This window comes from Microcaecilia unicolor, chromosome 6 (assembly GCF_901765095.1).
Source record: "Microcaecilia unicolor chromosome 6, aMicUni1.1, whole genome shotgun sequence".
In the NCBI taxonomy this organism is placed as follows: domain Eukaryota; kingdom Metazoa; phylum Chordata; class Amphibia; order Gymnophiona; family Siphonopidae; genus Microcaecilia; species Microcaecilia unicolor.
The window spans coordinates 341,051,340-341,075,080 of NC_044036.1; the positions used below are offsets into that span (position 1 = coordinate 341,051,340).

At 47.0% G+C, this 23,741-nt stretch overlaps 1 protein-coding gene across 1 annotated transcript in view; it reads left to right on the plus strand.

The window, feature by feature from the left end:
- The window catches only part of LOC115472581 (serine/threonine-protein kinase LMTK1-like), a 47,175-nt gene that overhangs the window by 19,554 nt on the left and 3,880 nt on the right, over nucleotides 1–23,741 (plus strand). The window contains exons 5-12 of the mRNA XM_030206875.1: nucleotides 663–750; nucleotides 2,465–2,598; nucleotides 6,726–6,810; nucleotides 7,911–8,032; nucleotides 13,864–14,013; nucleotides 17,177–18,581; nucleotides 18,988–20,643; nucleotides 20,725–20,788. Of these exons, the coding sequence (XP_030062735.1) occupies nucleotides 663–750; nucleotides 2,465–2,598; nucleotides 6,726–6,810; nucleotides 7,911–8,032; nucleotides 13,864–14,013; nucleotides 17,177–18,581; nucleotides 18,988–20,643; nucleotides 20,725–20,788 (3,704 nt within the window). The remainder of the gene's footprint in view (nucleotides 1–662; nucleotides 751–2,464; nucleotides 2,599–6,725; nucleotides 6,811–7,910; nucleotides 8,033–13,863; nucleotides 14,014–17,176; nucleotides 18,582–18,987; nucleotides 20,644–20,724; nucleotides 20,789–23,741) is intronic.

Below are 23,741 nucleotides of genomic sequence, written 5' to 3' on the forward strand. Positions count from 1 at the left end.
CAATCTATTTCGCCAGCGCCGTTCGATTATTCCCCTCCACGTGCACCAAAATGGAGTTAGCACCTCACTACCGCATGGCTCGTGCGGTAATTTCATTTTGGCGTGTGTCCGATGCGCGCGTCTGAAAAATATTCTTTTTATTTTCGGGCTTGTGTAACTGACACGTGTGGGTCATTACCGCCCGGATTCTTTACCGCTTGGTCAAAGGCTGGCGGTAAGATCTCAGACCCAAAATGGACACGCGGCAATTTTGATTTTGCCGCACGTCCATTTTCAGCAAAAAAACCAAGGCCTTTTTTACAGGCGCGCTGAAAAATGGATTGGCTCGCGCCCAAAACCCGCGCCTACACTACCACAAGTCATTTTTCAGTGTGCCTTTGTAAAAGGACCCCTAAATTAGAAAGTGTGTCTTGTTAATTTCACGTTATCACGTCCTAACCCTGGAATGTGTGACTGATGTCGGTATTGAGACCTGTCATGGAATAAAATACACATTAGCTACCAGGAAGCAAGTAGAAAGCACAGCATGGAAATCTTTTCCTAACACTTTTCAGTTTTTTTCAGGCTGAATGAACAAGAATAGAGTCATAATTTTGAAAATATTAAGCAAACAGTTCCAGCTTCTTTCCACCCTCTAATCTGCTTTTTATCTTACTCCACAGGGCCCTGCAACACACAAACCTGCTTCAGTGCTTAGCACAGTGCGCTGAGGTCACACCGTACCTGCTGGTGATGGAGTATTGCCCGCTGGTGAGTACTGGCCACCCACAAAATCTCAGGTTACGGAACGAACCCTCGCCCAGGAAAAGATTCAGAGGCCAGACACAGGCCTGATCACGCCTTAGTAGGGTTACCATATTTTGTCCCCCCAAAAGGAGGACACATGCCCCGCCCCCACCACACACCCTGCCCCATCCCCTTTCACACCCTGCTCCGCCCCTTTCACGTCCTCGCCCCGCCCCCCTGTCACACACCCCGTCACCCCCCCTCCCCGTCACGCCCTTCCCCTTACCTTACGCACAGATGCAGGCCGTGAATTTAAATTGATGGCAATTAGCACCAATGATTGATTTAGGGCCCAATTATCGGTGCTAATTGGCTCATTATTCAATTTAATTGTGTGCCCAAATTTGCGCATGCAACTTTTAGAACCATTTCTAGAATTTGGGGACTGTTCCTGTAGGAAACATATTTATTGCAGTGATCTTGTTGTGATTATTAAATTGTTGGTTTGTTTGATGCTTTATATAGTGAAGGTTGTTGATTGTGTCCTATGTATACTCACTAGGCCTTCACAGATTATTTTTTATCAATTATGTTATAAATATTGATTTGTATTATTCAGTGTGCGTTTTCTAGCAAAAAAGGTGCCGGTACTCAAATGCTAGGTCACTCTTCAGGGGTGGGGTGATTACTGAGGGACCCACCCCCCAAATGCCAGGCCCCCTGCAACCAGTCACAGAATCTAAGGCAAGGCAGAATTTGGTGTGTAGAGCCTGAGCTCTTTCATTAATAAACTCAGGGACCATGGGTCAATTTTAGCAGACAGTGGAAAAGGTGCCGGTACTCAGTACCCCCAAGTACCCCCTCAAAAAAAGCCCTGCTTATATTTGCAACTAAGCATGTTTCATGAAGAAGCAGACTATAAAATCAAATAACTCTTACTGAGCCCCGCAGAGCCGGCGCCAAGCTGTCCAAAACTGTCCAGGGCAGCAGCAGTAATCTTTCCTTTCAAGATCAACCTCCCTGCTCTGCGTTTGTTGCGTCTGTCCAGCACTGTGTACCTACATTAAATATAGACACAGGGATGCAAGTGTCATAATTGTGTTAAAACATAGTAGATGACGGCAGAAAACGACCTGCACGGTCCATCCAGTCTGCCCAATAATTTAAACTCATATGTGCTACTTTAGGTGTATACCTGACCTTGATTTGTATCTGCCATTTTCAGGGCATAGACCGTAGAAGTCTGCCCAGAACAAGGCCCACCTCCCAACCACCAGCCCCGCCTCCCCCCACCGGCTCTGCCACCCAATCTCAGGATTCCTTTGTGTTTATCCCACGCAGTTTTGAATTCCGTTACCGTTTTCATCTCCACCACCTCCCGCATATACTTTTTTCCCCTGCACTCTGGCTTGTTTGTCCTCTCCCGATTATACACACTCCTCCTTCCTTTGCCCTCCCTCAGGTTTGCCTTCCCACTATCTTAGTGATACCCCACAAAATAAAGGATGAGAAATGTCTTAGCTAATAATATACAGAAGCTACACCCTGTGTGTAACAAAAGCCACGTTTTTTCCCCCATAGCTTAATCTTGCCAATGAAGCAGATAAGCTTTCAACAGTCACATAAAGGGCAGCAGGAAAGGAACATTAAAGCAAGTACTGTAGACGTTGGTTGGGGGTTACAGGTTCCTGCCTGTTTCTTAAGAGTAAAGGATCTGTGACTTTTCTGTTTTGCACAGGGAGACCTCAAGGGTTACCTCCGAAGCTGCAGAGCAGCTGATTCAATGGCTCCAGACCCCCTGACACTGCAGCGAATGGCGTGTGAAGTGGCATGTGGCCTTCTGCACCTTCACAGAAATAACTATGTGCACAGGTAGGGAGGGGCCGGGTAGGGGGGGGGGTGATGATATTCAGGGTCTGCTAAAAGTAAAGCGTGTATGATCATGCAGCCCTTGCTCAGAGGCTGGATATAAGGATGGATGACACAGCCATGTGAGTCCATAGTCCCTGTGACTACAGCGCAGCTCCCCAGCCCCCAACCACCTGACCAGTGCGCATTTGCTGAGCGCCACTATCGACTTTTCAGACCCATTTGATGACTTGTAGTTTTTACTGCAGCACAGGACAAAGAAGAGCTGGTATAACGTTAATAGTTTTTAGAGGAAATAAACCCCAGGAGGGACCTGCTGCAAAGACAGGACAGAGCAAGACGAGTCAAGGAGCAAGACATTGAGGGCACAGGCAGTCAAGACGATCACAGAACAGAGAGCGCAGGCCGGCAAGTTGATCCCTGATAGCATGTGGCACAGGCCATCCAATCGAGCACAGACTGGCAAGTTGATCCCCGATAACATGTGGCACAGGCTATGAAATCGATCCCTGATAGCACTTAGCACAGACCACCAGATCGAACACAGAAGGTCCAATCGATCAAGTCCCCACTAGGCTGCTATACTGCATATATCCGAATTTAAAGGGACGTGAAATCATAATTTTCACCGAAAAGTCAAACCTACAAGGATGCACCTATAGCTGTGCATAGAGACTCGGTGTCATGTTGTCATGATGTGCTCTCACTCTCTGATTTTGCTGCCTGTTCCTGGAGGGTCTTGCCATGCATGGGGTTTCCTGGCTCTGCACCAGCTTTCCTTGCAACTGTCTTGGTCATGGTCTGTAACAATATCCTGATGCTGACTGAGTGGGCTTTGCAGACTCCAGCATCAGTGATTTTGTTGTAGAGGGTGATCTGTGGCTTCAGTTTCTCTAGGATGATCATCCCTTCTTCTTTCCTGATGGCCTTCTGCATGGATCAGCGTCTCACTCCGCTTCCAGAGAATCTTCTCCGCTCCTGGCAAATCTCCAAGAACACAAGTTCTGCAGCCTGAACATCTGATCATACTCTGTAGCTCCTTTTCATGAGTGACTTTTGCATACTTCTCTTTTTCATTTCTCTGTAATGCTTTCCCACCCTGTGTGTTTCCAGCTTTCATCTCATTTTCTTCATTGCCTCTCCTTTTGATCCTTTCTCTTTTGCCCTATCGGAAAAAAATAATCTTCCGAGAGCCGCACAGCTAAAGCCATTGATCTTTTAAGCAAAAGATCATTTGTCCTCTGCACTGGCGTAGCGAGGGGGGCTGCCACCCAGGACGGGGCGGTTCGCCGTTGCACCCCCCCCCCCCCCGCCGGGTGCAGCACGATGACATACCCCCCCTCGGCGCATCGACACCCCCCATGACCCAGTGCCCACCCTCTTCCGTCCAACCAGCTCCCTACCTTTAAAAAAATATTGGAATCCTCGCGCCTGCACGTAAAAGAAATGTGCAGCGTCTCATCGGGCCTTCCCTCGCTCTGTCTGTCCCGCCCTCCGCTGACGCAACTTCCTATTTCCACAAGGGCGGGACAGACAGAGCGAGAGAAGGCCCGATGAGACGCTGCACATTTCTTTTACGTGCAGGCGGGAGGCGCTGCGCCTCGCTTCGGATTCCAATATTTTTTTAAAGGTAGGGGGAGCTGGTTGGACGGAGGAGGGTGGGCACTGGGGGGGGGGTGTCAATGCGCCAAGGGGGGGAGCTGGCAGGGAGCACCCCCCCCCCGAGCTGACACCCGGGGCGGACCGCCCCTCCCGCCCCCCCTTGCTACGCCACTGGTCCTCTGGCCTTTTTGATATTACTAGAAAGTGCTGGTGAGTTTTAATGAAGATACAGTGTGACTGTGTGACCAGAACAGATTCAGAGGAGGGCAAACAAGAGAGTTTGGCTGAAGAGATGAAAATTAAGGCTAAGACAGTGTTTCCCAAACCTGGTCCTGGAGGCAGCCCAGCCAGTCAGGTTTTCAGGATATCCACAATGAATATTCATGAGAGAGATTTGCATGCAGTGGATATTCTGAAAACCTGAGTGACTGGGCTGCCTCCAGGACCAGAAAAGTGTATTAACTTATGGAATATTAATCCAGACACAGAGGGTCAGTGCAGTCCACGCCCTGGACAAGAAGCAATTAACAGAAACATTTTATTCTCTTTATTTGTGTATTTGTGTCCACAGGGGGTGTTTGCGGCAGTCTGTACAGGTGAATGTGTCTCGTATATGAGAGTGACCAAGAGGAACATCCATGGGTGTCTGTGCAGTGACTGACTCTGAGTGATAGTTACATTAACTGCTGTTGAACCCTTGATCGTGTTACACTACTCTGAGCTCCACAGGCGCTAAATGGTTTTGAACTAACAACCTTTAATGTACTGTTCACATTTCTGATGACTAAGCAATTCGGGGGTCAATTTTCAAAAAGAAATGCTCAGCGCGTTTCAACTGAAAATTCGACAAAATTTAGACTTATACAACTTAGGAACAAAATTTACAGAATGCACGTAGCGAGTTGTGTGCGTAAATTCTAATTATTGCTAATTAGTGCTGTTATCAAAGCTAATCGGCTTGTTAAGCCAATTAAGTTACCTGCGTTATTATAGAATCCGCCTGCATTTCAGTGCAGATCTCTAGGCGCGCTTTATAGAATCCAGGGGTGAGTGCGTAATTGTTTTCCCTAATTTAACTGCAGCACTGTAGCTGTCCATGTTTTAGGAACCCAGTCCTAATCAGTTTTCAGGCAGGCTGATTTAGGCTCCTAACCCCTACGTTGGGCATCTAACCCTTTTGAAAATTGACTCATTGCATGCAGTCTCCACCCAATACCAGCCAAAGTCCTCTGCTGTTGGGATTTCCACCCAGAAACATTCTTGAGATAGAAAGCCTCCTTCCTTCAGCCTTGTAGTCACACCTGGGGAACTATGTGGTCTCCAAAACTCCCACACACTATCATGTCTGCCTAATTCTAGCATTGGTTCAAGGAGCAGAGGAGTGGCCTAGTGGTTAGAGCACTGGCCTTGCAATCCAGAGGTGGCCGGTTCAAATACCACTGCTGCTCCTTGTGATCTTGGGCAAATCACTTAACCCTCCATTGCCTCAGGTACAAACTTAGATTGTGAGCCCTCCTGGGACAGAGAAACATCCAGAGTACCTGAATGTAACACCTTGAGCTACTACTGAAAAATGTATGAGTTCAATTGCTCCTGGTGATCCAAAATCCAAATAAATAAAGAGGGTACCAGAGGCATAACAGACATTCTTCTCACAGAAACATCCACATTTTGGACACCCTTTACTGGGAGGCATAGCAAAGGACGTCCTTCACCCATACTGTGAAAAAAAAAAAAAAAAAGACATCCCTGAGCACTTGGACGTTTTCACCTGGACTTGTATTTTTCTAAGGTTGTAGACGTCTATTATACACGCAGCTTGTCTGCATGTATGAAGCCATCCTTGGCATAACGCTTGGCTGCTCTGCACTGGCTTCCCCTCCTTAGGAAGGAAATCGTGTGCAAATGAACTAACAGCGAGCAGCTCATTTGCATGCGATTTCCTTCATGCATGCCCGTTCCTTTCTGAATCGCTAAGGGATCAGTAAGGGAAGGGCTTTTTCCGTTCAGTTGGTGCATCAGTTAGTCCACTGCAGTGCCCCCCTAGAGTGCCCGGTTGGTGTGCTGGCTCGTCCCACGACCAAATGACTTGGATTTGGTCGTTTTTGAGATGGGCGTCCTCAGTTTCCATTATCGCTGAAAATCGGGGACGACCATCTCTAAGGTCGATCATCTCAACATTTATGTCAACCATCTCTAAGGGCGACCTAAATGTTGAGATTTGGGCGTTCCCGGCTGTATTATAGAAACGAATGATGGACGCCCATCTTGTTTCAATAATACGGGTTTCCCCGCCCCTTCGCGGGGACATCCTGCGAGGATGCCCTCAGGAAAACTTGGTTGCCCCGTTCGATTATGCCCCTCCACATCTTCTGACCTTGAGTAATAACATGTTCTGAGTTCTCAGCGCTGGTGTAATAACATCTGAACACGCAGGGCTGCTGTAAAGACATGTTCTGAGTGCAAAGTGCTGGTGTAATGATGTATTTAGGCCAGTGTAATAACAGCTGTACCCTTCTCTTCTATAGTGATCTGGCCCTACGAAACTGCTCACTCACTGCAGATCTGATAGTCAAAATTGGAGATTACGGTCTGTCTCATTGCAAGTACAAAGTAAGTGAGAGTCTGTGAGGAAGGGGGAGGTGGGGTTCAGAAGGTTTATTAGGAGCAGTTTCTTTAATATGTCAGTATTTAACATGTAAAGAATTTGAAAACAAAAGGAGAAAGGGACGGGGGGGGGGGGAGGGGGGGATCTTCCAGAACCAAAGTTGTATGAGCTCCATGGTGCAATGACATCCCAACTCCTCTGCTGTTCAATAAGCTTAAAAATGCAAAGGGACTGAGCCCTCTGGTATTAATTTTAAATGAGGGCTCACCAGATTCTTATACACATCATTACCTCCTTTTTCCTACTGGCCATTCCTCTCCCTATGCTCCCAAGCATCCTTCTAGCCTTTGCCCTCACCTTCTCTACCTGTTTGGCCACCTTAAGATCATTAGTAATGAAAGTGACGCAATACTACTTTATGTCTCATGTTGCAAATGAACTTTTTATAGTTGATTATCTAACTTATGTTATAATCTACTCTATCACTCAGGAACCTCTATGCAATACCATATTGTCTTATACTTCACCATGTATGCGCCTTAATGCAATACCATTTGTAATTCTCTACCTGGAAATGGCGATCGCTATTACGGCATAATCTAAGCCACATTGAGCCTGCAAATTGGTGGGAAAATGTGGGATACAAATGCTGCAAATAATAATCACATACGATCACACCCAAGTCCTGCTCCTCTTTCATGCACCACTTACATTGTTGATATCTGAATAAAACTGTGTGCTTGCCCTGTTAGTCCACTTACTGTAGGTCAAAAAAAACAAACTGAGTTAAGAGACCTCTGTTTAATATTAGAAATCTCTGACCCTTCCTCAGAGCCATTCAGAATGAGCTATGGATAATGTCTGAACATACAGGTAAATTGTAGAGTAGATGCAGTGCAGGGATGTCTCATACATGTTTGTATAGAGTGCTACGTACGTCTTGCATCTTCCTGCAGTCCCCCTTGGTTTATGGTCTTGAACCGGGTGGGGGTTTGGAAATCCAATAATGTGATGGCAGAAAGTGAGACAGGTCAACGAGAGTAGAGTAGGAAGTGGCAGCAGATAAGATGTGACATGACACTGCTTTCTCATACTAACTCTTCAGGAAGATTACTTTGTGACCACAGATCAACTGTGGGTGCCCCTACGCTGGATCGCTCCGGAGCTTATCGATGAAGTTCATGGGAATCTGCTGGTGGTGGATCAAACAAAGTCCAGCAACATCTGGTAAGGCATCTAAAGACTTGACTTGGTCAGCAGAACATTCCCAGTGCTCCCAATCCATTATACCTTCCAATTACAACCTGCGGAAGTCCAGCACTTGCTGTCTTCCTTAAAATGTCAAAATATCAAAATACCTAACAGATTCTCTGCTAACTATACTAGATAATCTAAATGGCTGTAAAGCAGATATTCAGTTGCACATGAGGGAAAAGTCTCAACTGCTATGGCTATGTTTGCACATGAATGTACATTGTATAGCACATAGAAAAAGTCATCATAGACTTGAAAAACCCTCTAGTATATACTCAAAAAATATTTTTTTAATTTTTTAAATCAATCTGTGTGTAGGTCTAATTAGACTTGAAACTCTGTGATCATATCAAAATAATATCAGAAAAATGACGATAACAAAAATAACATCACTTAGCTTATCACGAATCATGGAATGATGTCGTTCTAATAAGGCGGTGGATCCAAAAAAATATATATTATGAATGCATTGGTTCCTGATAACAAAAATAACATCACTTAGCTTATCACGAATCATGGAATGATGTCGTTCTAATAAGGCGGTGGATCCAAAAAAATATATATTATGAATGCATTGGTTCCTACGGTCCCGTTTCGTAAATCTTCATCAGGGAACCCGCTAATTCATGGAACCCCGCACCTAAATCGCTGTCAATCAATCAGAACAAAAGAAGGTATAACTAAACACGGACAAATCCATTGAAACAAATAGTGAGATCACAATTATCATAATCCCTTAAAAGCAACATCATGTCGTTTTACCTATATTTGCAATGCAATTCCCACGAAACTCGTGTCTTCTGGAAAGAATTGTTGGCGTCCTCACCTGACTTCAGTATGAAATTAAAGAAAACTTTACCCAATCAATGACTGGAGCGTCATGTGACGCAAAGATCGCTTTGACCAATCATCGACTGCCACATCAGTAATCAATTTAAATTTAAAGGGCCATAGACTGACCTCTGTTGTCACAATCCAACACTGAAACAACATTCTCTTTCAAAGAAAAAACATTCTCTTTCCAAGAAAAAGTATAATCCCAATCTGATGTATTTATAGGAATGCTCCCCATTGTATGGTTGAATTCAAACCACTAGGTTCCAAAGTCTGTAATCTGTGGATCCATCTTTGTTCTGCCTGAAGTAACAGTTTGCTTCGATCTCCACCTCTGATGTGTGCCACCACATGATCTATCACTGTGCATTGAAAATGTTCGAAATTGTGCTTGAACTCTTTGCAGTGAGAGACTAAAGGGGCTCCACATTTTAAAGAATTAATACAGGACTTATGTTCACTCAATCTCGTTTTTAAACTTCTGTCTGTCTTGCCGATATATAGTTTTTCACACGGACATTTGAGAAAATAAATCACGTGATCGGTCTTGCATGTAGTCAAATGTCTGAATTTATATGTTTTACCGTCTATTGGATTGCAGAAACTGTCATTTTCAATCATAATATTACAGAAAGAACAGGATCCACATTTGGTGTGAGAACCTGTAACGGTGTTTTTTCTGACCACAATATCTGCTGGACATAAAAGTTCCCTTAAATTGCGTTCTCTTGAAAAAGCTATCTGTAATTCAGAATTGTTGAATAAAGGATGTTGTTGTACAAAATGCAAAAAAGCAGATCCTCAGTTGGGCACATTCTTTATGCAATCACGCTAATTGTGTCTTTAATCGACGCTGATTTTTCTGGCGCAGTATTTAGAATTTGGCCTCACCCAGCCGCTTACGAAAATCCATATTGCATACAGACTAGAAACAGAGGAGCGATATTCACAAGCACTGATGACGCCAGGGGTGTAGCTAGGTGGGGCCACGGGGGCATGGGCTCCCACAGATTTAGCCCTGGCCCCCCTCTACTTATAACCCCCCCCCGCCACCACCGACCCTCCCCCACCACTTTCGACCCCCCCCCTCCCACCACCACCACCACCGACGACAACCCTCCCCCACTGCCGCCACTACCAGGTACATTCAGTCTGGCCCAGTATGGCAACACTTATGTACTTATGTACATCAAAACAATTCTTTAATCACAGAGGATCAAAATGTACCACATACTAGAATTCCCAAAATGAAGCTGCTTTTTAAATAATATTGCTCCAATCTGATCTCCTTTTTTCGTGGTGGATCATCAGAAGGTGAATATCCCAGTGAACTAAGAATACAATTTCACCATGAATCATGATCAGTCCTTTTTATATTTTTTTATTTCACCTTCCAGTTTCTTTAATTATTTTTTAATAGTATCTATGATAGGAAAACGTATCTTTAAAATAAACAAGAGACCAGCTACTGACATGAGTCAAGTAAACCTGGCCATCAGCCTATGCCTCCTTCAGCACGAAGCAGACTTGGGAGCCCCTTGCAGTGTGGGGGGGTCCAGAGCAATTGCCCTATTTGCCACCCCCTAACGCCGGCCCTGCCTGCACAAGGGGAGTTGGTCACCTTTATGATGACCATTCATGGTGAAAATGTATTAGTTCACTGGGATAGTCACCTTTTGATGGTCCTCCACAAAAAAAGGTGTAATCGTATTTAAAATATATCTGGATACATGCTTGCAAAAGAAAAGATGGTATATGTAAACCGCTTTAACTGTATCTACAGAAAGGCAGTAAACATAGTAGATGACGGCAGAAAAAGACCTGCACGGTCCATCCAGTCTGCCCAAGAAGATAAATTCATATGTGCTACTTTTTATTTGTACCTGTCTTCTTCAGGGCACAGACCGTATAAGTCTGCCCAGCACTATCCCCGCCTCCCAACCACCAACCCCGCCTCCCAACCACCAGCTCTGGCACAGACCCTATAAGTCTGCCCAGCACTATCCCCGCCTCCCAACCACCGGCTCTGGCACAGACTGTATAAATCTGCCCAGCACTATCCCCGCCTCCCAACCACCAGCTCCGCCTCCCACCACCGGCTCTGGCACCTGTGGAATAAACATGTGGTATATTTTATAGAAAAAATACACACGTGTATGTGCCTTTATGAAATAGGCTCCTATAACTTCTCCCTTCCACAATTTTAAACCTGCTCCAAAGCAGAAGGGTATATTGTACAATTAGTTGTGTATAGTGTATGAACGTGTGTTTTCACTTTAGCACACTAGAGGGAGCTCCAGAGCTGGTAGCAGACCTCTGAAAGAAAGTGATTTCATGGAAACACTGGACGCTGTAGTTCATGGGAATCCTGAATGCACAGATGGGCCGATGATCAGAAGCAAACACAGGCCCTAGAGGCTGCTAGTGCCATACTAGCGCCTGCATTTGTTACTGTCCCATGATCAGAGCCCCCGAGAGCGTGAAACAACGCACTCGCGGGCTCTGAACGCAACTAGCATGCAAATTCCTCCCCAATGATCAATGACCAGCGCACCAAACATTGGCTCACTGGCCGGAGCAAACCTTCACGCCATCTTGGAGCTGACGTCAGGGTTTGCAGACCATTGGGGAGAAATTGTGAGCCCTATCCAGTATGCATTTGCATGCTAGCAGGCCCCCATTCCCCCCAATGCAGCAGCCTGCACCCCCCCCCCCCCCCGACACCCCCCCACCAGTGACACGGGGGCTGGAGATCCAGAGGTCTCCATCCCCCCCCCTGGTATCCCCTCACACAAAGGGAACCCTGGTGGCCCAGTAGGCCACGAGTCAATCCCCACCCCAGCCCCCTGGTGGTCTTAGTGGCCCTTCCCCACCTCCATACCTTCATTGGCGGAGGGAAGTGGCCTCCCTTCTCTTCCATCGGCGCCACCCTGAAAATGGCGGCGCCCTGCCCAGTGCATCCTGGGATGCATTGGGCGGGGCTTCAGACCATATAAGGGACTCGATAGAGCGGTTTGGTAAAAGAGGCCTTAAATGATATAAAACAGAGAAAAATGAAAGAACATAAATTCTCAACAAAAAAATTAGATAAAACTAAAAATCAAAACATGATAACTCCGAATACCTTTACATAACTCATCAACATCATGTATAGTGAAAAGCCTTTCACATTTTCCTAAAATCAGCTCCCATTAGAGGAAGCTGTTTACAAAAAAGAAAGTGCCTTCAACTTTTTCCTAAAATTGAATATGTCAGATTGGTTCCAAATTTTGGCTGGCAAAGAGGGGCATAATTGAAAGGGGCACCCAAGTTTTCCTGAGGACATCCTCACAGGACGTCCCAGCAAAGGGGCGGGGAAACCCGTATTATCGAAACAAGATGGGTGTCCATCTTTTGTTTCGATAATACGGTCGGGGATGCCCAAATAGCAAAATTTAGTTTGACCTTAGAAATGGTCATCCTTAGAGATGGTCGTCCCTAATTTTCAGCAATAATGGAAACCGAGGACGCCCATCTCAGAAACGACCAAATCCAAGCCCTTTGGTTGTGGGAGGAGCCAGCATTCGTAGTGCACTGGTCCCCCTCACATGCCAGGACACCAACCGGGCACCCTAGGGGGCATTGCAGTGGACTTCAGAAATTGCTCCCAGGTACATAGCTCCCTTACCTTGTGTGCTGAGCCCCCCCAACCCCCCCCCAAAAAACCCTCTCCCCACAACTGTACACCACTACCATAGCCCTAAGGAGTGAAGGGGGGCACCTACATTTGGGTACAGTGGGTTTCTGGTGGGTTTTGAAGGGCTCACATTTACCACCACAAGTGTTAACAGGTAGGGGGGGATGGGCCTGGGTCCGCCTGCCTGAAACTGCTCCAGGCACCTGCATACTGCTGTCATGGAGCTGGGTATGACATTTGAGGCTGGCAAAAAATATTTAAAAAGGTTTTCTTTGAGGGTGGGAGGGGGTTGGTGACCACTGGGGGGAGTAAGGGGAGGTCATCCCCGATTCCCTCCAGTGGTCATCTGGTCAGTTCGGGCACCTTTTTGAGGCTTGGTCGTAACAAAAAATGGACCAAGTAAAGTCACCCAAGTGCTCGTCAGGGAAGCCCTTCTTTTTTCCATTATCGGTCGAGGACGCCCATGTGTTAGGCATGCCCCAGTCCCGCCTTCGCTACACTTCCGACACGCCCTCGTGAACTTTGGTCGTCCCCGCGACGGAAAGCAGTTGAGAACACCCAAAGTCGGCTTTCGATTATGCCGATTTGGCGACCCTGGGAGAAGGACGCCCATCTCTCGATTTGTGTCGAAAGATGGGCGTCCTTCTCTTTCGAAAATAAGCCTAAAAGCTTTCCAAATCTTTCGCCAAGTCCTGCCCAAAGTGTTTCTCTGCACGGTGATACAGAGAACCGTTTGGTTAAGAAGAGATTAATTATAACTCTTTTGAGGTAATGATGTTTTTCATAATGATCTGCGGTATGTCAAATAAATATGAAATATAAAAACCTGATATTTTGAAATACATTCTTCCACTTAAGATACAGCAGAGAAACTCCTTCAGGCAGATATTGCATTGATATGACCCTTTTTGTCCTGATGAGGGTGCTTAGTAAACCATAGCCTTGAAGTCAAGAGTTGGGTATTGTGTAGCACCTTGATCTTCACTGCCAGGTCTTCAATGGCTGCCAACAGGACAGGTTTTCAGGATATCCCTAAAGAATAGGCATGAGAGAGATTTGCATACGTTTAAGGTGGTAGACGTTCAAATCTCTCCCATGCTTATTTGTAAGACTTTACTGCTTGGTTTTCTCTGAGCTGCCTGGCGTGAACTTGCCTTGCCTTAGGTCAGCAGGGCTATAGTGGAAGGGCTGGTATTGGCTCTCGGTGCCTAGTCTGTGACCACTTGTTTCATTCCTCAATTTCTTAAGCTGTTCTAGCTAGAGTAACTCAATTTGTCTCTTTTCTTATGTACAGGTCTTTGGGGGTGACTATTTGGGAGCTGTTTGAATTGGGAAACCAGCCTTACCACCACTACACAGACAGGCAGGTCCTCACCTACGCCGTCAAGGAGCAGCAGCTCAAACTACCCAAGCCTCAGATGAAACTGTCCCTGTCCGATCGCTGGTGAGCAACTCAGGAGCTCTGCTATCATCACGTTTGTGTTTCTGTCTGTGAAATGCTGGAGTCGATATTCAGGTGATTTAATTGGGTAGGAGCCGGGGCGATCCAGGCACAGGGCTAAGATGGAACTGGGAGTTAACCGCGTACCGCTGGGTACGAGCACGGAATACCATCCGTACCCGGATAACTTTCAGCAGCCGCCCATGTATCGCAGATTCAGTGCTGGTATCGCTGAGCATCCAGGTCCCAGATCTGTATTCACACACACGTAGAGGGGCATTTTCGATATGACGTCTAAGTCCGACTTTGGACATTTTGCAAAAATCGTCCAAAATCTGAAGAGAAAAGAAGGTCATTTTTAAAAAGAAAAACGTCTAGCTTTTTTTTCGAAAATACCTTTTTGAACAAGGTTTTGTGGTTTGGACGTTTTGTTTTTCGATCCATTTTCAAAAAAAAAAAAACCGCCCAAGTGCAAATCGCACAAAATCAAGCCATTGGGATGTAGGAGGAGCCAGTATTTTTAGTAGACTGGTCACCCTGGCATCCCAGGACAGCAATAGGGCAACCCTAGGGGGCACTGCAGTGGATTTCAAAAACATCTCACCGTTGCGCCCTTATTTTGTCTTCTGAGCCCCCCCCCCCAAACCCACTACCCCCAACTGTACACCAGTACAGTAGCCCTTATATGTGGGTACAGTGGGTTTCTGCTGAGTTTTGGAGGGCTCCCAGTTTCCACCACAAATGTGACAGGTAGAGGAAGATAAGGATTTGAGTCCCCCATGCCATGGTGCACTGCACTGACGACTGCACTACTCCGGGAACCTGGCTCTAACATCTGAGGCTGTCATAGAAGCTGGGAAGTCATATTTTTATTCACATTTTGAGGGGGGTTAGAGGGGGTCAGTGACCACTGGGGGGGGGGTATTGGGGGGGTCACCTCTGATTCCCTCCAGTGGTCACCTCTGATTTCCTCCAGTGGTCATCTGGTCATTTAGGGCACCTTTTTGTGCCTTATTCGTTATAAAAACAGGTCTAGCTCAAAACGTCTAAGTTTTAGTCCTGGATGGTTTTGTTTTGTTCCATTATGGCTGTAAAACGGCTGTGAAATGTCCAAGTCTTAGGAACGCCAAAATCCTATCCTTAACACACACCCAACATGCCCCCTTATGTTTTGAAAGCACTTCTGATGAACGTCATAGAAAAACCTCTAAAAATTGATTTTGAAAATATTGATTTGGACGTTTTTGTGAGAAAAATGAGCTCCTTAGTATTTTAAATGCACTTTTCTATCTAGTGAGGTCCTCATTGTCTGTCTGCCCCCCCCCCCCCCCACTCCTCTTTTCCCTTTTCTCAGGGTAGTCTTTATCCATCTGTCTCTCTTTCTTCCTCTGTTCCTGAAAGTCAGAACCCAAAAGTGAGACAAAAGAGATGAGCCACGTGTGGGTGACAGGAAGAGCTGTGAAGAATAGTAATGATTAGGGGGCCCTTTCACTAAGCCACGTAAGCGTCTACGCGCGCCCAACATGCGCCAAAATGGAGTTACCGCCAGACTCTGGCGGTAATTTCAATTTTGGCGCACGTATTTTTTTATTTTCGGGCGCTCGTAACAGACACACGCCAAGAGGCAATTGTAGATCATTACCACCTGGTTACCGTGTGAGTCTTTACCGCCAGGTCAATTGGCTGGTGGTAAGGTCTGAGACCCAAAACGGATGCGCGGCAATTTTCATTTTGCCGCACGTCCATTTTCGGCAAAAGAAAAAGGACTTTTTTTACAGGCTCGCTAAAAAAAAATGGATCGGCGCATGCCCAAAACCCGCGCCTACGCTACCGCAAGCCATTTTTCAGCGCGCCTTTGTAAAAGGACCCCTCAGCTAGGAGAGCACAGCGCAGCTTGTGAATTTCAGCTGAAGCCCTCAAACAGGCTCATTTTATTCCCCAGCTGAGAGAGGGTGTCTATTTTTAAGTGATCTGTGGGTATCCAATCCTAGGGGTGTTGTGTGTGGGAGCTGCGATCTGTAATGTGTATTTGCAGTGGTGTTCCTAGGGGGGCGGACACCCGGGGCGGCGGCGCCCCGACCCCCCCCCCCCGGGTGCAGCACCCCCCCCCCCCCGATGCGGCACCCCGCCCCCCCCCCCGGGTGCACCGCGGCCCCCCCCCCCCGGGTGCAGCACCCCCCCCCCCGATGCAGCACGGAACCCCCCCCCGGGTGCACGCCGCTGGGGGGGGTGCCGCAGCGCGCGCCTGCTCAGAGTTCCCTGACCGCGCGTGCGCTGGAGCTCCCTCTGACCCAGAACAGGAAGTAACCTGTTCCAGGGCAGAGAGAGCTGCGGCGAATGCGCGAAGTCAGCGAACTCAGAGCAGGCGCGCGCCGCGGCACCCCCCAGCGGCGTGCACCCGGGCGGACCGCCCCCACCGCCCCTCCCTTGGTACGCCACTGTGTATTTGTAAAATATATTAATCTAAAGTTTATCGGAACTGTGCCTCTAATGATAAATAATTCTGTAAATTTCTGGTTTATCTTGTCTTCGCAATGTTACTCTGAAGACTTATTTCAATTGTTCTTTACTGCATAATAATGTTGTAAAGAAACCTCAGACCGTATTGTACTAGGTAACCTATTCTATAATGCAGGAGCCAACCAAAAAAATGTAGCATCGCACGTGGAGGCTACATGAACCCTAGACAGGTGAGGAATGATCTAAGCAGTCACCTTGGTATATCTGGAACTGGCATTGATGGCAGATACACCGCTTTACGAAAGTATCCCATCATATGAGCCAACGCCAACACCTTAAAATCAATTTGAAACTTTATAAACACATTCTGTCACATGATCTCTGCAATGCGGTGTATAACTAGAGGCATTACTATAAACCATATATAAAGTAAAATATACATTAAATCTTGTGTTTACTGTTCTCGTGGATGACATTCAGAAAAAAACCAGGAAGTTGTGCAGGCAACTTTACCTTCCACCATGTTGGTACTCTAAGCAGCAGCCATACAGGTGATTCTTCCTGTGGAGGCCAGTGAAAAGAAGGGTGATCAATGCCATCCGTGATCTATTTTACTGACAAAGAGCAAGGCGTGTTTGCTAGGGCATGTTTACAACAATGGGAAAATATTCTGGTTCCGATGAATGAAATATGTCTGTTCTTTCAGGTACGAGGTGATGCAGTTCTGTTGGTTACAGTCTGACCAGAGGCCAACGGCAGAAGAAATCCATCTTTTGCTTTCCTACCTGTGTGCCAAAGGAGCAACCGAAGCTGAGGAAGAATTTGAGAAGCGCTGGAATTCCATGAAACCCAGCGGCAGCGCTGGTGCCAGCACCAGCCACCAAAACCCAGAGGTCTCCTCCTTCCCCCTGCTGGATGACTTCCATGCGGACGGTGATGATATTCTAACAGTCACAGAAACAAGTCATGGACTCAACTTTGAGTACAAGTGGGAGCACACCAAGCCTGAGACATTGTCTGGGACTGTGAGTCCCAGCAATGCACAGTACCAAGACATGTACTATTCTAGCGCTTCCACAGGACGCCTCAGCCTTGAAGTCTCACCTTCCTGCTATGAATGCAAACAGGGCTGTCAGAGTTTGCACGCACCAGGTGTCGTCCCCATCCTCAGTGCCCACAGTCCCTCAGTAAGCAGTGAGTATTACATCCGCATTGAGGAGCCTTCAGAATGCAATGCAGGACTAGATTATACCATGGGCTCCTACAGTCCAGAGTATCAGCAGGAATCGCCTACAAAAGCACCATGTTGGTGTGGGAAAGAGGAAAAAGGGAGCTTGTGTGATTCTGATAATAGCCCCACGGTATCTGTAACCATGGAGCCACTGCTGGCGCAGGATCCTCTAACCAATAAACCCTGGCAAGACTCTGATTCCTGCACATCTTATAAAAGCAGGAATAAAGTCATGAAATACAATGAACAATCCCCAGCCAACGGTGTGGATCAGTGTCTTCTAGAGAAGTCCTCAGAGATGAACCAAGAGTGGTCAGTTCCAAGCTTCAGGGAAACCTTCTTCAAGGACCCTTTGGGGGTCTCATGTTCCATGAGTCACTTGTGTAGGGAGAGGGACCCTGTCCAGCTGCAGGAACAGGAGGCAATCTCTTTCCCAGACAGGTTTCTGGAGCAGGAAATGCAGAAGGCAGTAAGTGGGGGCCAGAAAGGAAATAAGGCAAAAAGTGAGGGAACCGAGTCCGTCACTGTTGAGGTCACAGATGAGGAAAGGGGTCAGAATACAGACTGTGAGAGCAGAAGGTTTGAGGAAGACATTACAATGACTCAGAGGATGCACTGGGCATCCAACAGCTCCGCCAACAATAACATCAGCACTTGCTCTGCACTGGTCAGTGAGCATCCTGACGCTTGGTGCCACAGACATGTAACCAACTGTAAGGGACTGGTCACAGAACCCTCTGGACCTGAGCCATGGCAGAAGACCGATCTGTCTGATGTGTTATTGAAGAAGAATGGTTCTGTATCAGAAGACCACCAGCCAGCACAAGAGCTGTTCTGTGAGGAGAACAGCTTCACGATGAAGCAGAGGGATTGTGGAACTGTATCTTCTGCAGAACAGATACTAGACCCGGAGAGGGATCAAGATGGCTCACCTGGTCTCCCTTGTGCTTCTCAGTCAAACAAAGATGAGTTGGGAAGATTTCAAACATATCCCAGGAACTGTGTTCAGAAGCTCCACATTCTTCACATGTGAGTGCCACTCAGACTGTTGCTTTTAGTCCATGTCTACCAGCAAAAGAATCAGAGCTAGTGAAAGAAGATGAGCAGCATTCAATATTTACTGTGGAGCCTTCGGAGGCTACAGCTAGTCCTAAACCAGAGCCATGTTATACACAAATGTCAAATCTTACAAAAAATTCAACTGCCCCTCCTGGGACAGCATCAAACCCACTAGAGACTGGGAAAGAAGGGTCTCCAGTGTCTGTTTCTGACTCTGCTGCCATGAGCTCACAAAATCTGAAAATTCATCTGAGGCTGCAGTCATGCTAGGAGAAATGCCTCCAGAAGTCAACAAAATTATAGATAGTGAATTGGAAGGGTTTTCAGAGAAGACTGCTTCCAGTCTGAGTTTCAATGAGATGGATACCTGCAGTGATGATGAAACAGCAGAGCTGACTTCCGGAGTCTTCATGGATTTCTCTTCCGATTTTCCCGAGAGAGCTGATGTGGCTCCACCATTTAAATCTCTTCAGAAACAAGTGGGGACACCTGATTCTCTCGAATCACTGGAAATACCATCCACATCAAGTTCCTGTGAGGTCTTCAGTCCCACCACATTCAATCCATCAAGTCAACCCAAAGCACTGGATAGTGGGTACAATACAGAAAACTTTGAGTCACCAGAATTTGTCCTGAAGGAGCCTCAAGAGGGAAGGGATCCAGAAGTGCTCAACCAAGTGGCCACAAGTCCCAGCGGTCTAACCATAAATGAGCTCAGTGGCCCCACCGTGGAGATACACATGTCTTCATCTTTAAGCAGTGAACTCCACAGCCTGGATGAGAAGAATCCCTATAGGGATTCTGCCTACTTTTCAGATTATGACACTGATGTGGACAAATACTTGAAGGAGGAGGAGGAGGAAGAGGAGGACACTTCAGAGTTTCATGACATTGTGTGTAAGTCCCCTGTGAAAACATCTGAACTAGTCCTAGGAGAACCAAAGTCATCAAAAGTGAATGTGGGTATCTTTGAACAATTGGTTTCCAAAAGTAACAGTAACAAATGCCCCATATCCAATGATGATTCCTGCAATAAAAAAGATGTTGTTCCAGACATTCCTGCTTTTTTCAGTGGTGACACAGCTGCAGAAAGTTTTGCCTTTATACACGAGGAACCAACTGCAAAGCAACGTAAAACTCAAGACCTCTCCTCCCCCACAAAGATGACTTTGGAAAGAGAAATTAGTGGCAGCTCTAAAGTGACTGTGAGTGAGGATTGCCTGGATGATGGTTTAGGCTTGGAAGAGAACAAAGAGGTACCTGATGGTAGTTACTTTCCTTCCAGTGATGCTACACAAATTGTATCATCAAAGTCCTTTTCCTTCCCTTCTGGCCAGCTGAATCTAGAGGCAAAGGGTGTGATGAGTTTGAAAGAGATCACAGCAGAGTCTGAACTAGACCCAGACCAAAGATCTAACGTAAACATTAGATCAACAGAAATCAGTGGGGTGACTTCTGAGATGCCCTGCCCATTAGCCATGGAGGTCTGTGGAGATCAGTGCGAGCTACAAGAGTATGTAGAACAAGTAGATGGTGCCCTGTCTGAAACGCAGGCCCCACAACTGTCCTTGGACCTGCTGCAAAGGAAGAGTTCACCTAGGCAAGACAGAGGCAATGAGGCAGACGAGGAAGAGGAGGACACAGAGGATAGTGATGAGTCGGATGAAGAACTGCGTTGCTACAACATTCAGGAACAGAGCGAGGAGAGTGAAGATGAAGCTTCAGTTGTCCCTGTCGTTGTCAGTGTCAACAGCAACACCAGGCGTCTTCGGAGCCTTCTGAAGATGCCAAGTTTACTGTCCCAGTCCTTCTGTGAAGAACTGGAAAGGAAGAAGAAGGTGGTTTCTTTCTTCGATGACGTCACTGTCTACCTTTTTGACCAGGTAAAGATAAACTTGTTTTGAAGAGTTGCACATTTATAATAAATCAAAAATACTGTGACCCAATTGTTGACTTGTCAGAAGATAGATAATATGAAAAAGCTGAAAAGTGAAACTAGAAAGAGGGAACCATCATGGGATGTTATTGGTAAGGAGAAGAGGTTAAGGAATGTTCTATCCATATGTGGTCACCATCCTTGGATATTATTAACGGAATAACTCCAGAGTATATCAGACATTAGGACACATCCTCATGTGAGACTCTGTCTGGATGTGAAGCTTTTCGCTCAGCCTGAAAACATAGAACTTCATGTTTTCTTACGTACATGGACTTTGGTGATTCTCCAGCATGTTAAGTGACTGTCACCACATTCAGATAAATATACAGGGCCCAATATTCATAGTAACATAATAACATAGTAGATGACGGCAGAAAAAGACCTGCACGGTCCATCCAGTCTGCCCAAGAAGATAAATTCATATGTGCTACTTTTTTATTTGTACTATCCTCTTCAGTGCACAGACCGTATATGTCTGGCCAGCCCTATCCCCGCCTCCCGACCACCAACCCCGCCTCCCAACCACCAGCTCTGGCACAGACCCTATAAGTCTGCCCAGCACTATCCCCGCCTCCCAACTACCAGTCCCGCCTCCCACCACCAGCTCTGGCACAGACTGTATAAGTCTGCCCAGCACTAGTCCCGCCTCTCAACCACCAGCCCTAGCATAGACCGTATAAGTCTGCCCAACCCTATCCCCACCTCCCAACCACCAGCTCTGGCACAGACCCTATAAGTCTGCCCAGCACTATCCCCCCCCTCCCAACTACCAGTCCCGCCTCCCACCCACCGGCTGTGGCACAGACCGTAATAAGTCTTCCCAGCACTAGTCCCGCCTCCCAACCACCAGCCCCGGCACAGACCGTATAAGTCTGCCCAGCACTAGTCCCGCCTCCCAACCCACCAGCCCTAGCACAGACCGTATAAGTCTGCCCAGCAGTATCCCTGCCGCCCAACCACCAGCCCCGGCACAGATCGTATAAGTCTGCCCAGCACTATCCCCGCCGCCCAACCACCAGCCCCGGCACAGACCGTATAAGTCTGCCCAGCACTATCCCTGCCGCCCAACCACCAGCCCCGGCACAGACCGTATAAGTCTGCCCAGCACTAGCCCCGCCTCCCAACCACCAGCTCTGCCACCCATTCTAGGCTAAGCTCCTGAGGATCCCTTCCTTCTGCACAGGATTCCTTTATGTTTATCCCACGCATGTTTGAATTCCGTTACCGTTTTCATCTCCACCACCTCCCGCGGGATAATGCTGAGCTCCTAAATTTTGTGATCTATTTTCAGCTGAAAATTCATCTTAATTTAGGAGCTTAAACCTTATGCTCATAAATTTAAACCTGGGATGTTTGACCACGGAAAAACAAATCCTGGAGACAGTGATCTTGAAAATGCTTATTATTTGTTAAAAAGACTCGACACAACTGTTGTGTTTCGGCCATCAGGCCTGCATCAGGAGTCTTAGACACCTAAAAGAACAGCTGATCTGTGCGAAGGATGACGAACGATGTAGTAGTCTGTAGGCAAAATGGTCTTTAAAAAGACCTTTGATTAAACGCAGCTTGTAAACAAGTCTGGTATCGTAAGCAGCATGGAAAAAAACTCTACTGGACATAAATTTAAACCTGCCATTTGTTTGCCTAGATTTATGGGTTTAATTTCTGAGTCTAGTTCTGAAAATGAGTGCTAAGGTCTCAACCTCTTTTCCCCGTTCTAAATCTGCCCCCGTTACCACTCATGTGTATGCCCCTAAATGTAAGAGTTTAGGGACATTTTGAGTAACAATTTATGCACTTCAGCAAATTTTCCAAGAGGCCAGTTTATGAGCACAACTGGACTAAGGCTCCTGTTGACAAACCCACGCTGTGGGCTGGCGCACAGCATTGCCGACACAGCCCGATCAGAGTGAATGGGCCGTGTCAGCACTAGTGTACCACCAGCCACTAGCATGGCTTTGTAAATAAGGGAGTTAGTGCGCGTTAAATACTGAGCATCCTATTTTATACCTCTGGGCCACATGGCACAGCACATGCTAATGTTCGTTAACACATGCTAAACTTTAATAAAAGTAACCCAAAATTAAGAGCAGAGATTAGGAACCACAAGTATCATCTTAAAGATTCTACAGGACGTGAAAGTGTTATGACCTGGTAAAAGTAGGAGTTCAGCCGCCTTACTGTGTCTCTCTCTAGAATCCTGCTGTGTGGGGGGGTCGGGATACCCTCACCCTAGTGGCTTCACAGTCCACTGCAGTATAAATTGACTTAACTGCAGTGGCGATCCTAGGTTGGCTGCCACCCAGGGCGGATCGCCACTGCGCACCACCCCCCCCCCCCCGGGTGCAGCGGCATCCGTCCCCCAAGGGTGCAGCACGACACACACAGACACACCCCCCGGTGCAATCACACCCCCTCCCCGGCGCATCAACCCCCCGGTGCATTCTTGGCTGCTGGAGGGTGCAGAGAGCAGCCGCGCGCCTGTCGGCTCCACTGGCTCCCTCTGCCCCGGAACAGGAAGTAGCCTGTTCCGGGGCAGAGGGAGCAGGGAACCAGCGGAGCCGACAGTGGAGAAGAAGGGTGCAGATAAGAGAGATTTACCCAGGGGAGGAATGTAGGGAGAGATGAGAGTGGAGAGGTAGTGAGGAGCTGCAGAGTGAATGCACTTATAGATCAATAAGATGAGTTTGAACTGTATGTGGAAACGGATAGGAAGCCAGTGAAGTGACTTGAGGAGAGGGCTAATATGAGCATAATGACACTGGCGGAATATTAGTCGTGCAGCAGAATTTTGAACAGATTGAAGAGGAGAGAGATGGCTAAGTGGGAGACCTGTGAGAAGCAAGTTGCAATAGTCTAAGCAAGAGGTGATAAGAGTGTGGATGAGGGTTCTGGTAGTGTGCTCAGAAAGGAAAGGGCGAATTTTGCTGATATTATAGAGAAAGAAACCTCAGGTTTTAGCAATCTGTTGAATATGTGCAGAGAAGGAGAGGGAGGAGTCAAAGATGACCCCAAGGTTACGAGCTGATGAGACAGGAAGGA